The 14,463-nt window shown below is 43.5% G+C and overlaps 2 protein-coding genes across 3 annotated transcripts in view; one reads left to right on the top strand and one right to left on the bottom strand.

Annotated features, from left to right (window-relative positions):
* The window catches only part of polr3f (RNA polymerase III subunit F), a 34,852-nt gene extending 33,282 nt beyond the window's left edge, over positions 1-1,570 (bottom strand). For both annotated transcript variants that reach the window (XR_015425215.1, XM_022250476.2), the window contains exon 1: positions 1,370-1,570. Coding sequence is in view for 1 of the 2 variants with exons in the window: in XM_022250476.2 (XP_022106168.1) it covers positions 1,370-1,431 (62 nt within the window). In the remaining variant the exon portion in view is untranslated. The remainder of the gene's footprint in view (positions 1-1,369) is intronic.
* A 118-nt stretch (positions 1,571-1,688) lies between these two features.
* kat5 (lysine acetyltransferase 5) lies at positions 1,689-14,235 on the top strand. Its single transcript, XM_022250390.2, has 11 exons — positions 1,689-1,824; positions 1,929-1,989; positions 3,772-3,840; positions 4,351-4,505; positions 5,456-5,674; positions 6,115-6,387; positions 7,916-8,005; positions 8,721-8,861; positions 9,766-9,859; positions 10,537-10,699; positions 11,503-14,235. Exons 1-11 carry the CDS (start codon positions 1,786-1,788, stop codon positions 11,717-11,719), a joined length of 1,521 nt encoding a protein of 506 aa, XP_022106082.1. The 5' UTR covers positions 1,689-1,785; the 3' UTR covers positions 11,720-14,235.
* The last annotated feature ends 228 nt before the right edge of the window (positions 14,236-14,463 follow it).

Below are 14,463 nucleotides of genomic sequence, written 5' to 3'. Positions count from 1 at the left end.
TGACAAACACCCAAACCATGATGGAGAAGGACAGTCCACATCACAATCAACATGACTAAGCCTACTAGTACTATGCTTTGCAGTTTTACAGTCACTTCGCCTATTTGCCACTTCACCCATTTACCCCTTTGCCCATTTACCCCTTCGCCCATTTGCCACTTCACCCATTTGCCACTTCACCCATTTGCCACTTCGCCCATGCACCACTTTGCCCACACTGTACATGTACATGTACATATCCGACAGAATGCACCACCGAGGCACATACCATAATTTCATTTATAAAAGTTGAAAATTTTGAGTATCACAGCATTTTAACAAGTAAGTGTTATACCAGCAGAATTGTAATGTTCATGGAGAGAGTATATGTATGATGAATGAAACATATATATGTGTATTGGTGGAGGGAGGTTGTCAGTGCAGCAATTTCAATTTCCAGAGGGCGCTGTTTCACCGTACCAAAGTTTCTGTACTGCCATTGCCAACTTATGACACACGAAGGAATAAATTTCTGGACAAATCGCTCTTAATATTTGATCAAATGATCAAACCTCATCAGCTCAGCAAAGTGAATTACAATCTGTAGCCTAGAATCGATACAGTTGTTTATGTCTGTAATTGATGAAGCAACTTTCAACTTTTATCAGTGAAGCTAAGGTACGTGCCTCGGTGGTGCATTTAGTTGGATATGCACAGCGTGGGCGAAGTGGTAAATGGGCGAAGTTGTTGTGGGCGATGTGGTTGTAGTGGGCGAAGTGGAAAATGGGTGAAGTGACCGACACCCGTCTTGCAGGGTGCAGTCCACTAATGCAAGTGAGAATTTCTGGCCAGCTCATTAGCATTAAAAGTACCCCCCGCAGTATCTTTTGAAAAAGGAGATTGTTGGGCCCCCAAAATGGTGAGATTGTGTAAATTGTTGCCGCAATCAACTCCCTGGGTCTTTGAGCTTTCATATGAGAGCAGAAGGGCTAAAAACTACAGTTTAAAAAATGGTCCTAAGTGCCCGAGAAAGTTGAGGGTTGCCACTTGAAAAATGGCTGCAATCAGACTTCGGAAAAATCACTTTGGGGGGGGGTGATTTTGTTTTGTGGGAATAATTAAAAATGTATTGGTTAACCCATAGACAATTGAAAAGAAATTGAAAGATAAATGACCAGACAAGAATTTCATTTGTGTTTCAGAAATCTCAGGGATGTTGGCGTGCATGCTATTGGGCCCTGAACGGTGCTGATTTTACACTGTTTTCAATGGGGCTTGAATTAGTGGATTGTACCCTGCATGTCTTGGCCTGCGTGACCGGTACAGAAATAACTGTATCGTTCGGTACCCCCTAACTGTGTAATCACACACATCTTTTTCCTCATCTCACCGTTCCTCCAGGTTCATGGCGTCCGTCACTTCCTGTTTGATGACAATATTATCTGCCGCCATTCTATTCAATGGTTTTGATCCAATGTCACAGGGAAAAAGAGACCAAATTTCTCTGTAAATAAGCCTAGTTGAATTTCAATTCACACTCAGCCTAATCACAGAGCGCCGTCTGATCTGTCACTGCACTGCACTGCACTCAGCTCGAGCTGGACGTACCAGCACAGCTTGCTCGCTGACGTGCATGCCACGCATAGTCGAGTCAGGATGGTACTCGGCGCAGATTCGCGGAACCAGCGCTAGGAGGGAGAAGCACGTGCTGAACCAATGGCTTATTGGAGAATTCTATACAGCTCTATTTCTCAACGTTAACGCGTTGTATACACTTCCTCGAACACACGAACGCATTCATCCAAAATGGAGGACGATCTGGAGACCCAACAGGAGCTCGATCCGGTAAGAAAATACACGAAGAGGGTAGCCTTGTAGGTTAATTTGACCATTTGTTTGTTGTACTGTGAGTTTAAACTTTCCTCGATTTTTTACGTCTTATTTTAAAGGAGGACTTGGTAGTTGAAGGCTGCCGAATGCCAGTCAAGATGGCCAATGCAGACGAGTGGCGTAAGTCAAACTTGAATTTGAAAGAGCCCCCTCTATCGGCAGAAGGGATAACTTTTTTTATTTGTCTCTATAGTCACAATACGATATTGTCTTAAAAACTGAGAAAAAAATTATACATGTCGAATAGCTCTTGGCCAGTTAAAATTTATTACGTTAAATATAACAGCTTTGTTTTAAGCTCCCTTTACCCCATTCCATGTCATTCAGTCATGGTAAAAAGCAAAATTGACCTCTACCCTTTTCTCTACTTTTTTGGGGGGGCTTTACTTGTGTTTTTGTTTTGCTTTTGCTAAGGAAAAGGGGCAAACGTCTAAAAAAATCTGATCCACAATTGTATTTGACATGTGCTTGTTCTTGTTTGAGAAGCTCCATGGTACGAAATTGTCTTGATGTGCATCAATGAAAAATAACAGCTTCATAGGCTTACACCTCGGTTGTCATTTCATTTTGAAAAACTTCAATCTGAATAGATTCTTGGTTAGATTCTACGTATACATATACAAAACCAGGCATGCCTACTTGAAATTAACTTAATTCACCTAGGTCCCTACCATTGTTTGTACGTTCTTGCTGGGTTCTAAAACTTTTGTCATAAAGAGTATGTCACATGATCATTCCAAACTTATTCTCATTATCAGAAGGTTAGATGTTTGTGCCGAAAATAATAAAAAGTTTTGTCTTAAAATAACAAACACACACTACCAAAGAAATAAATAAGAATGATTAACTATGCCGAAACTACGAAGGAAATGTGAAGATTGATACGAAAACACCATGCATGGATGTGGTACAGTACTATGCACGCACAGGCCACCAAGACCATGTGTGCGCCACAGTCTTGCCAAAATCGTCCTCGTGAACCACGACAAAGTATATCAAAATAACCATCAATATAAATGTAATAGAAGAAGCTACAGAGAAAGACCAGGTTTTGTGACAAGTTAGTTGTAGCTTACTTTGATCAGTTTCAAGGCGACACTATGAATTGATGGGGCAGCTACCGTGCTGCCAGCCATGTCATCGCTGTTGTAGCTGTGCACAATCTGGAGCCCTGTAGTCTGGCTCCAGACCCGTCTACTCTTGTATTACCTTATCAGCGGCGCGGCGGGAACCAGTATTGTTCATTCCGCACGTATGTGATTCTCCACAGAGCTGTGAAAACTTGGGTGTTCATACAGTACATGTACTTTCGTGTGTGTACGACCTAGCTAGCTATGTCGCGTTGAGGAAGATTCGTTCGATTTCAGTGCATTTTGCAACACGTGTAAGAACCCACTTGTAACCACCTGTCTCTCTTTCGCCAATTGGGGGTGCACTTCAGCTTGGGACTGATATACCGGGAGACAATGTCACGCGGTGCTGGTGGAGCAGACCATTCACAATAAGCATGGGGTGACTGCATGTGCACGCCAAGGACTGTTTCCTGAGCAGTGCAACATTTGGTACATGTAGCTGTGACCACAACGCGTAGTTCACCAGACGTTGTGATTTCTGCCGTTGTAATTTTAGATGATCCTGCCAAGCTTACATTCTCGCTACGATATCACATCTACCCAAATCACATTTCAATTCTTGTTGGCAAAATCACATCCAGGCCGTTCACACTTCACAGTGTAAAGCCAAATTGGCCTGGGAGAGGTGCTTGATCGACGTAGAAAATACCAGAATGGGTCCTTTTATGATTAACTTCTGTCTCAAGTACTGCTACTTTTATCTTGTAACTTACATTTACTGCCCCTTTTCCTTCTTGACTGAAATGCTCTCTTTGGCCATTCTTTGCAGCATTGGCTGAAATACTGAGTCGAAAGGAGGTAGAGAATCGTCCCTTGTTTTATGTCCACTTCATTGATTGTAAGTAGATCAACTCGAATTGTTGGTAATTTGATGCAGCTGTTAACTAATGTAAGAGTTATCTCTCCAAGATTTGGATAATGCGTGCATGATTGGGCTTTTATTTAAGCACTTAGAGTGACTGGTCAACTGGTTATTCGACCATTTTCACTATTCTTCAGAAAATGAATTCATGGGACGTTGTTGTTATTTGGGTAATTTGAACCTGGCTTAAACTACTTCAAATTACAGCTTAGATTTCATGGAGTTCTCCAAGTTTGTTGGGCACCGTTAAAGCTTGTGAGAGCTTTGATGATTTGTATGCAAGTTTTGATAGGATCACCTTTTCTTTCCATTAAAAGTCACATGGATAGATACATTTTGTTCCTTGGTCTTGATCCTCTGGAGCAGCGATGCTTCAAAAACCCCTCCTGTGGTCTCAAACAGAAACAAAACATTGACCCGAAGATCTCGAGATCTGGACAAAACCACTTCAGACAAGGCCTCAAGCCTGAGCATATCTTATCACAGATAACAAGCGGCTGGACGAATGGGTGGAACGAGACCGCCTGGACCTGGACAAGATGCAGCTGCCCAAGAAGGACGCCAAGACACCGGTCAAAGAAAGCCTCAGTAAAGGAAACTGCTCCTCAAATTCCAGAGCGTCATCACCTGAAAGAGACATGGTAAGATATTTGGGGATTCGTGTACTTGCAAAGTATGCTTTTAGGAGACCAGACTAAAAAATTCAGTGCCTTGCAGACACAGACGAGTAATCCGCCTCAACTAGAAGTACCCTCTCAACGGTTGAACAGAGCCAGGTGGTCCATAGTACTCAATCGATCGCCATCTTGTTTGGTGCATGTATTCAAGAGTCTGGTTTCTGCCTCACTGTTACCAAAAGCTCTTGCGTGCAAAAAACGTTGGGGAACAGTCTCTTTGCATTACCTGGTATACCGTGCAATAAATCAATGATGAAACGCCTTCGTTAACCAGGGAAACGTAGTGAGTATCGCAAGCAGAGTCCCGGTATCTAGGAAAAGTACGCCCTCTCTTGGTCAAGCCTGAGGCCCGTAAGGTGATGTTCTCGTAACTGGTAACATTGTTCCGATAGAGAGTATCTCCTACATTGTTGTTTCATTTTTGTTGTTGGAAATCCCTTTTCCGAACTATCCTTAGATGCATAATGTAGGTAGTAACCTTTTCTCTGTGTCTGAACTGAACAGGTTAGATTTCAAGATGTTTACATTGGGGAATATTAGCATCATGTATTTCAGATAGAATTTAAATTGACTTTAATAGCAAACAAGGCAGTGGGGAGGGGCATTTGTGCAGGCATTGGTACAATAGACCGACCAAGACCGACCAACATGTTGTAATCTCTCTTTCAAAGCATATGAATATTAAAAGTTACATATCAATGCACTCATAGCAACAATTCAACGCATACAATTCTATAAAAATTACAAAATACTTTACACCAAATTTGAAACTTAAGTAAAAACTCAGGAAAACTTAAAATGCCTTCCCAAAACCCAAAGTTGAAACCAACTCCTGCTTGAAGTGATTCCACAACCAGTCATGGAATGGTCACAGAACTCAAAAAGGAAGCATAAATTTTTTTTTTTCTATGCAGACAAATGGCGGAGGAGGACTCGGTGCAGTACAGCGCAACAAGTCGGCCATAGGGCGTAAACGTAAGCTGCCCATGAATGATGCCGGGGCCCCAGCATCGCAGCAACAGGTGACTGGCATCCCGGTCATTGACAACGCTCCCTCGCCAGTCTCCGCCCCGCTGTCGGTTTCCCCAACGCAGCTGTCACAGGGTCAGAGTCTGGTGCCAAGTTTCTCTCAGGTACCGAGCGTCTCTCCCTCTCTTTCTCTAGTCAGGTCAGATCTGAATTCTGTGACAGGACCTGGGGTCCGTAAGCGTCCATTGCCAACTTCAGCCTCTGCACTAGCCTATGGTAGTCACAGCAGGAGGATGCTGTTTGGTTTCTGCAAAATCTTTTGTGCTCGCTCACAATTTATTCACTTCAAATAGCCTCTCCCTTTGTGTCTGCCAAACTTCAAATAGGCCAATATCTAGAGGACCCAGTAGTAAGCGTAGATTCCTGTGTCCTGCTTCAATTCTACAGTATCAGGTTAAGTTTTAGGATACTTTGACCACAAACCATATCCTTGCCATAGAAGGCAATTTTTTTACGTAGTCGTGATGTTTGAACCAGCAGGGGTAGTTGCACAAGTCATTTTAATCTCTTTTATTCCCTTCCTCCTTCTCTATGCACATTCCAGTCCACGCCGGACTTCTTCTCTCAGACCTCACAGCCAGAGCCGGTGCCGCCCGCCCATGCCCCTCGCCAGACGGGCAGCATGGCCACCGACAAGACCCACGACGACATCATCACCCGGATGAAGAACATCAGCATGATTGAGCTGGGCCGTCACCGCATCCGGCCCTGGTACTTCTCTCCGTACCCCATCGAGCTGACCGTTCTCCCCATCATCTACCTCTGCGAGTTCTGCCTCAAGTACGTCAAGAGCAGAAAGTGCTTGGAGAGGCACAAGGTGGGTCGTTATAATCTGTCTTAACCACCTGCTGCCGGGTGGATTTTTCTTGAGCAAGACAAGATGCCGGATCATTTTCAAGATTTTCCGTTTTTAAAATTCTTCAAAAATTCATCATTTCATTTAATGGCCGTTTATACCCACATGAAGGACTCTTTGGGCACTACTCTAAAGCTGACTGGAAATTCCATCGACTCCTGAATATTTCAGCCAGGCCTGCAGCCTTGGAAAAAGAGCCCAGATTATGCGGTGTTATGTAAGATTCTTTTGTTCCCGAAACTGGAACAGTGCACTGCTGACCTCTTTTCAATAGGGGCCAGATTAGCGTGCAGCGGTGCTCTGTGGCTCATCGCTGCGGTGCTGGAGAGCTTTTGTCCCCGGTGGTAATCCGCTTGCTCTGAATGCCTCAAACCGTGGTATACTGTTTCAAAACAAGGCTGGATTATCTCCACTATTGAGAGCGAAAAAATGTCGGTAATGCCCAGCAGCTCAGTCTTTTGTGCTGAGCACGGTCTTTTGTTATAAGGCCCAACTCTTTTGTCCCAGTTCCGGGCTCCCAGCTCTGCATATAAAGCCTATGTACTCGAAAACGGGTCGCCCGGCAGAGAGTGGTTAATGTGCGATGCTAATTGCATACACCTGTAGGAGTGAAGTTTCTTGGATTGGAATGCAAAGAGTCCCTTATGACTGTCCATATCATACACTTGTGGAGGTCAGTTTAGCAGATGTCACTACACGTCATAAATATTCATGAGCAAATTGTAGCTTTTCATTGGCCGATTTTGCCACACGTTTTGCCCAGATAAAGTCATCCCAGGGAGTATCCAACTCGCTGCTGTGTGGTACGTTTTTTGGGTAGCACCAAAAATTCCCTCTGGAACCTACTTCATAGACATGTAATCTGTGACATGTAATCCTAACGGAACCAGGCTGCTGTAGTCCTTGCCAGATGGGCAGTACTCTTCAGCTCAGGAACATATTGTATGCTGGGCCTTGAATCTGTTATGTTGTCAATTTGCTTGTGTGCATAATTTCCTGAGGTGAAGTACAGTGTTGGGAGGTAGTCAATTTGACGTACACCTCAGGACCAGTAATTCCCACTACTTTCCCTCAAACTGTGTTCAAGTATCATTTTGTATGTAAGCTGTTCAGGAAACATATTCCCACACATAGAATTTTGGTTCCTTCCTGCGACCACAGTCATATGTTTCAATTTACTAACTCTCTCGTCAGATACCAAACTGTGTAATCTAAAACTTTCCACAAACTGTACTTCCAACCAAATTCCATCGCTTCTTTCGGTGAACTGTTCTAGTTCCTTTATATTATAATATAGAGCTTTTTTATGTTCCATTGTTCTTTGCTCCATGCAACGATTGTGGTATATTGCATAATCAGTCAGCAACATCATTCGTGCACATTTCTACTCTGATGCTAGTCCTATGTGGTCGGGTCAAATGCCCGTCCCCCCTTTTGTGCATTGTTACTTTCAGTGGGTTATTGAAATGCAATATATACTTTTCCTCAGGTCAAGTGTAACTTGAGACACCCCCCAGGCAATGAAATCTACCGTAAGGGCAATATCTCCTTCTTTGAAATTGACGGCCGGAAAAACAAGGTAAAAACTGCAGGCCTTCATCTCGCCAGTCCCAATCAAAGGCAGCCCCCAGAAAATCTTGAATAAGGGATAAAGACTAGACTACATGTAGGGATATAAATTCATTTGCTTGTTTGAGGACCCAGTTTTTGCCTCTTTTCACACCATGCAACAAAACTATTGAAATAATCAGGCAACTGCCACCAAATTCACCCCGTGCAGTGTTCACAGGGTCTTATTTTGTATTTAGAGTGGTGGAACTTGTGATCGCTGGAGGCCCTTAAGTATATGCTGCTCAGTGCTCTCAAATGCTGTCAAGGGTTGTTAGCACTGTGCTTTCTCCTGACCCCAGATCCTTCCTGAGTGTTATAGTGATCACATGCCCAGATCTGTCTCTTAGGGGGATAGTTCAGGGTCCAAGTTTATAAGTTCATAGCACTCTCAAAAAGTTGATATTTTGATAAAACAAAAAATGAAGTAATGAAGTAAGCATAGTGCAAAAGGAAGCTGCTCCCAGGAAGAACTAGCAGTTGCTTAATTCAGTGTAACAAATCTGTTATGTGCATGGGGTGCAGTGAAGTATGCTTCGGCAGCAGCATGATTTTCTGCTGTGGTAAGTGCAACCTTTTCAGTGTAATTGTTGAGTATCACTTCAGAATTGGATCTACATTTGAATCCTTCACTGGTTTCCCGTCATTGGAGCATTCCGCTTTCCGTTTTGCTCTTGGCACGCTAGTCATATTCACAAAAGCTCTGCCTGCTAGCCAAGCTGTTCCTAGACCACAAGACGCTGTACTACGACACGGACCCATTTCTCTTCTACGTCATGACGGAGTACGACAACAGGGGCTTCCACATTGTGGGCTACTTCTCAAAGGTAAACGAGATGGTGGTATTTTGTGTGCAAAGACTCGTGGACTGTATAAATGAGTTACAAGTCATACTGTGGACTTCTTCCCAAGAACCATGGAAGGACTGCACTGGTTGATCAGTTGAATGAGCGGCAAAATTTTCAGTTGAATGTGCACCAACTTACAGTGTGGTTGGATGACAACAGTGCCCTACATTGTTACCTTTAATAACAGTTTCTTTCCTTTTACAACTGAGTGGAATGTCATGGCTTCAACCACTTCCTGCCGGAGCATTTATCAATGTTGATGATGCTGGGGCAGGATATTTATCATTTTTTTCTGTTTTCAAAATTCTTGAAAAATTCCTATCTTCATTTACTGGACACTTGCAAACACGTGAAGGCATGTCTGGTGTCCACTCTAGCCAGACAGACAACATCTATTGATGCTGGAGTATTTCAGCCAGGCCTGCAGCCTTGTAAAAAGAGCCCAGATTTTGTGGTGTTGCATAACATTCTTTTGATCACGAACCTGGCTCAGTGCACTGCTGACCTCTTTTCAATAGGGGTCAGATTAGCATGCAGCGGTGCTGTGTGGCTCATCGCTGCGGTGATGGAGCGCTTTTGTCCCCAGTGGTAATCCGCTCGCTCTAAATGCCCCAAACGGTAGTATACTATTTCAAAACAAGGCAGGATTATCTCCGATTTTGAGAGTGAAAAAATGTCGGTAATTCCCCGCAGCCTGGTCTTTTGTTCCGAGTCCAGCCTTTTGTAACAAGGCCCTGTTCCCTTTTTCAGAGTTCGGAGTCCCCGGCAGGAAGTGGTTAATATGGGTATAAAGTTATGTCACACAGCGTTCCCGATCTCATTTTCTTCGAACTCCCCCACTGTTGAACGATTTTATCGTTATCCCACTAAATTCTGGATCCAGGAGAAAGAGTCTACCGAGGACTACAACGTAGCTTGCATCCTGTCATTACCGCCATACCAGAGAAAGGGTTTTGGCAAACTGCTTATTGAATTCAGTGAGTATTCTTGCGGGTGTGTGACCCAACAGCAAAATGAGGCACAGTCACCAGAGCCACTGTCCCACTATTAAATGAATCTTGCTTCGTGTGAATCGATAAGAGGAACCTCAACATCTTTCACCAATGTGCTGTTCGGCAGGATCAAACCAGTGCCTGGTTTCCTCTTTCTGTTACAAACTTTAATACAAAATTACTCAGGAAAAATTGCCATTAGATGAATATTGTGGGGGTCTGCTCACATTTTTGCTTTAACCCAAATTAGTTTCCGCCTCTTACCATAATTGGCTCATTGTCTCATCTCCGACCGTCTCATGAATGCCAACTTTTTGGCATGGTGCAGAGTTGTCAGATAAGTTGGTGTTCTGATGAACAGGATACGTCTTACTGGTCATTTACCACATCGAAGGATATAAAAATGTCTTAATTTATGATCTGTACCATGAAAATTGTCCTAAATTTAGTGTCTCAAAAACGAACCTATTCAATTTTTTTAAAGGAACATTCACACTCTATTTGAATAATATGCAAACAATTCTTGTTTTGCTGTGAATCATTTTGTAACCTCGGACTTGTTTTATTCCGTTGATTTCTTGAATGGAGGAAATACCAGCATTGAATATAGGGGGAAAAACAAGGGACCTAAAGTTTGCAAAACCTTCATATTCCTTGCCTAGGCTATGTCCTATCACAGTTTGAAGGAAAGACCGGCTCCCCCGAGAAGCCACTGTCTGATTTGGGGCTTCTGTCGTATCGGAGCTACTGGTCCCAGACCATCTTGGAGACCATCCTCAAACTCCAGAAGTCAGCCGACGGAGAAAGACCGCAGATCACCATCAAGTAAGTCTTTTGCTTAATAGTGTAAACGGAATTTGTTCCTGGCTTTTTTCCCCTTTTTAACAGCAAGAGATGCATAAACTCAATTTTATGTCGTTTGAAGGAAGGTTCCCTTTTGTAAATATTACTTGGATCAAATGTATCAAAAGCAAGCCGTTTTACCCAATTCTCTTTTCGGAGACTTGCACCATAGCTTAGAACACATGTTCAATATCAGAGCAGTGAGTCCATAACCTCGAAAAACTTGCTCTCACTTTAGTTCGTACACTTGATCTTCAACAGATTTCCTTCTATGTCAACTTGTTTATTATTTCGAGACACCCCTATTCTTTTTCCCCTTTGTTTAGGCAGTGCAAGACTGTTTCTGAAACTGCTTTAAATGTACACATGCTCAATGAAATTTGATAATACTTGAGAAAAGTGGCAAAATAGATCAGTTGTGTGAACCAAAAAGTCCCGTCCAAGCTCTTGTACTCATTATCTTGCACAGACTACTCCAGCAAACAGAATTAGCAGCCATTACTGTGGTGGTACCATGCTCGTGTGCAGATGGTACCCGCAAGCATGGATGATTTCCTGCCTTGTTAACCGACAGGGTGTTGTGACTTACATGCGCACACCCTACATCTAAGAATGCGTACAAGTGTGGTACCTCTGCAGCTGTGACATCTCCTAGGTTGAGTCTGTACATGAACTTGTACCCTAAGAAGTTCCCTTGTGCTGAGGGCTAAACCCGAGTCACTAAAGTAAGGCAGTGAATGAAACATGAAACTCGGTGTTTGGTGGATCATTTCTGTCCCATCCAGTGAGATCTGTGAGACGACCAGCATCCGCAAGGAGGACGTGATCTCCACCCTGCAGCACCTGAACCTCATCAACTACTACAAAGGCCAGTACATCGTCACACTGTCGCCGGAGGTCATCGAGGGGCAGGAGAAGGCCATGGTCAAGCGCAAGATCAGGATCGATCCCAAGTGCCTGCACTGGAACCCCAAGGACTGGTCCAAGCGGGGCAAGTGGTGAAGACTGGCAAGCTCTGCAAGGGCTGGCCCTGGGCCTCACAGAGCTGCTATGCGCAGAAACATGCTAGGCTCAGAAAACACTTGTTCAGCAGACATGGGTTACCAGCCAATCCATCATACACTCAGATGTTTCTTGTAGCTGGTTCCCAGTCGGTCTTTGCTTTGCAGCATAGCATATGTTTGCTATTAAGCAGATGAAATTGGCCCCCAGCCGGTCCCAAGGTCTGCAAGGACTGGCGATTCCCTGGCGCCTGCGATGTCATCGGTTGCTGGTTCTTCCTTCCCACCATTCTCATCAGCGGAGCACAGATGCGGGCAGGGTGGTAGCTTGCAGTAAATGTTAGTGTGTGTGTGTAAATATTTAACTTAACATCTGTCCTGTGGGGCTGTATTGATTCTATCTATCTTATAACCACGAAGGAGGTCACTTGGAACACCACTGATGACTTTTTAACCAGCTCTCTCCACTCTTCTTGACTCTCCACTGCCTCTGAGAATCAGCAAACTCCAAACCAGTTCACCCTTTGCGGTGATCACATACGCCAGATCTTCAGAATCCAAGAAGGGGTGCTTTTTCCTATGTACCCAAAGGTGTATTTTCTTTTTTGATCTTGGAACCGAGGCTAGGCTGATCGGGGCTTTGGACTTGTCAAGAAAAGAGGGGGTTCTGTCACCTAAATCAGTGTTGTAGCAGAGACTCCTTAAGACCTTCACAAGACTAACACAAGATCCCCAGTCTGAATTCAAGTTGGAAGCCATTCAGGTGAACTGCAACAAAAACATTCCTTTGTCAATGTTCAAGCAGTTACTCTTGGCTGGTCTTGTACCTGGTCTTGTGATGGTCTCGATTACAACACTGGACCTGATGCTGGTTCCAATTCTGTGCGCAGCAAGATATGGGACGGAGGGGTACCCCCCTTACCTGTCCAATCCCTAGACACACTCTAGACTATTGTTACCTTACACATCCCCCTAGAAGTCTGTAAAGAATTCCTGAGATTCCGATCAAACAATGACCAACACAAAGGTGAGGGGGAGTGCTCTCCATCCCATATCTTGCTTCATATGTATAACACTAAAGCTGGTTTACCTTTTGTAAAAGGGAGAATGCAGCATTGAAAAGGTGTTAATTGGAGGTTTACTTCAAGGTTTTATGAGGTGTAAAATGGTTTTGTTGGATGTCTCAGGATATAAGTTCAACTTTTCTCCCTTAAATTTCTTTCTTTCCTAATCTGCCTGTATGTCTCTGGACATCTAAGAAGAATAGAAAATAATTACGAGAAATCCGAATGTTGGATAAATTTTCACCCAATTTTTGTTGTATTTGACGGATACGTGTGTGATGACAAACTTGTTTATGCAAGGCTGGTCACATACCGGTAGATACTCTCTCTCAAACATGTCAAGCTTAAAAAGTCCTCTGGCCGCCAAGTTGTTCTTCTCATTTTACATCAAGTCACTGTCATCAAATCTCAGCCAAGCCGGGTTTAATACTAGTGATCTTCCAACTGAGGAATAGAAATGTTCATGTGTGTTTGTCTATTTAAAATCAAACTGTGGCACATTGTAATTATTAGTATCATTGTCATTATTATAAAACGATGAAACAGGCAGAGTAACTAAAGCATAAAAGCTATATGTTGCCGTCCAGCAACCCACACAAACCTGAAGCGTCAAGTAAAAACATGTAGAAATAAAGTCGTACACGAGATAAATTATGATCCTATGAAAGGAGGAAGTCATTTGCCTTCTCTGGAAACTGAAACAAAGCTCTCCATCCACAGGGTAAATAACTACTTGTATCTTTAAACATACAACTTGTAACAAGGATTGAGTGTAGCTGCTGTAAGTGGAACAGGCTCCCAATTATGGAGCCTCTTTGCCGGAGAGGGGGGAAGAGTCTTTGGAGAACATGAATCACCGAAAACGATGAATTACTATGCACAAAGAAACTGACACATCACACAGGCATTTCCGCTGCATGTGGTTTTTGCATTGCCTGTATTGGGGGGGGTCGTTGGTGATTGTGTATGCAGGACTGGATGGCAGCTGAAATGGGCATCCAAAACCTGCCATGTTTTATGGTGTTTACATGGTTGGCTTACTGCCAAGATGTTGGATGTTCTGTTCAATGTCTTGCAGCCAGTTGGAGTGACTCAGCCAAATGCCCAAGATACACGCCGCTCTCTGTTGTCATTTGGGAGGTAGGTTGATATGCATTACAGAACACCATCCTTAGGTGTAATGGGGAAAGGCCTCTCAGATCTTCAGTAAACCAGCTGGCATTATGCGAGATCTGTCCAATTACAAATTCAGTCACTTTGGAATTTCTGCTTCGTAGATGGAGTAATGGACATTGGTGGCAATGAGTCCCACTGACAAAGTAGAACAACAATCCCAGGGGACAAGGGAATATGCATGTGTATATGATGTAAAAATGTAGTGTGCTGCTACTTTCAACAAGTCATGTTCATGTCTGTTTGTCAATAAAACTAACTTGACATCCGGGGCAGGAAATTTTGGAGTTTGTTGTGACCTTCATTGATCTTTGAGTCATCATTTTTCAATGCCAAAAGGGCACAAGGTTCGTGATTGCACATGGCACCCATGAGATGTGAAACATCACTTCAAGTCCTTGTACTCATTCCACCATCTTTCAACAATAAAAACAGTCCCCGGTACCAAGATGCCTGTCAAGACATGCGTTTATGAGCACAGTAAATACAACACATGCGTTCAGGAATG

This window comes from Acanthaster planci, linkage group LG01, assembly GCF_054643075.1.
Source record: "Acanthaster planci isolate LZ-2023a linkage group LG01, COTS_SCS, whole genome shotgun sequence".
Lineage (NCBI taxonomy): Eukaryota > Metazoa > Echinodermata > Asteroidea > Valvatida > Acanthasteridae > Acanthaster > Acanthaster planci.
Note: the sequence above shows the minus strand (reverse complement) of the source record. Positions and strands in the feature narration are given on the sequence as shown.

Coding starts and splice junctions, on each gene's coding strand:
- kat5 (XM_022250390.2), top strand. CDS start 1,786: ATGGAGGACGATCTGGAGACCCAACAGGAGCTCGATCCG. Junction 1,990..3,771: donor GGCCAATGCAGACGAGTGGC/GTAAGTCAAACT, acceptor CATTCTTTGCAG/CATTGGCTGAAATACTGAGT. Junction 3,841..4,350: donor TTATGTCCACTTCATTGATT/GTAAGTAGATCA, acceptor ATCTTATCACAG/ATAACAAGCGGCTGGACGAA.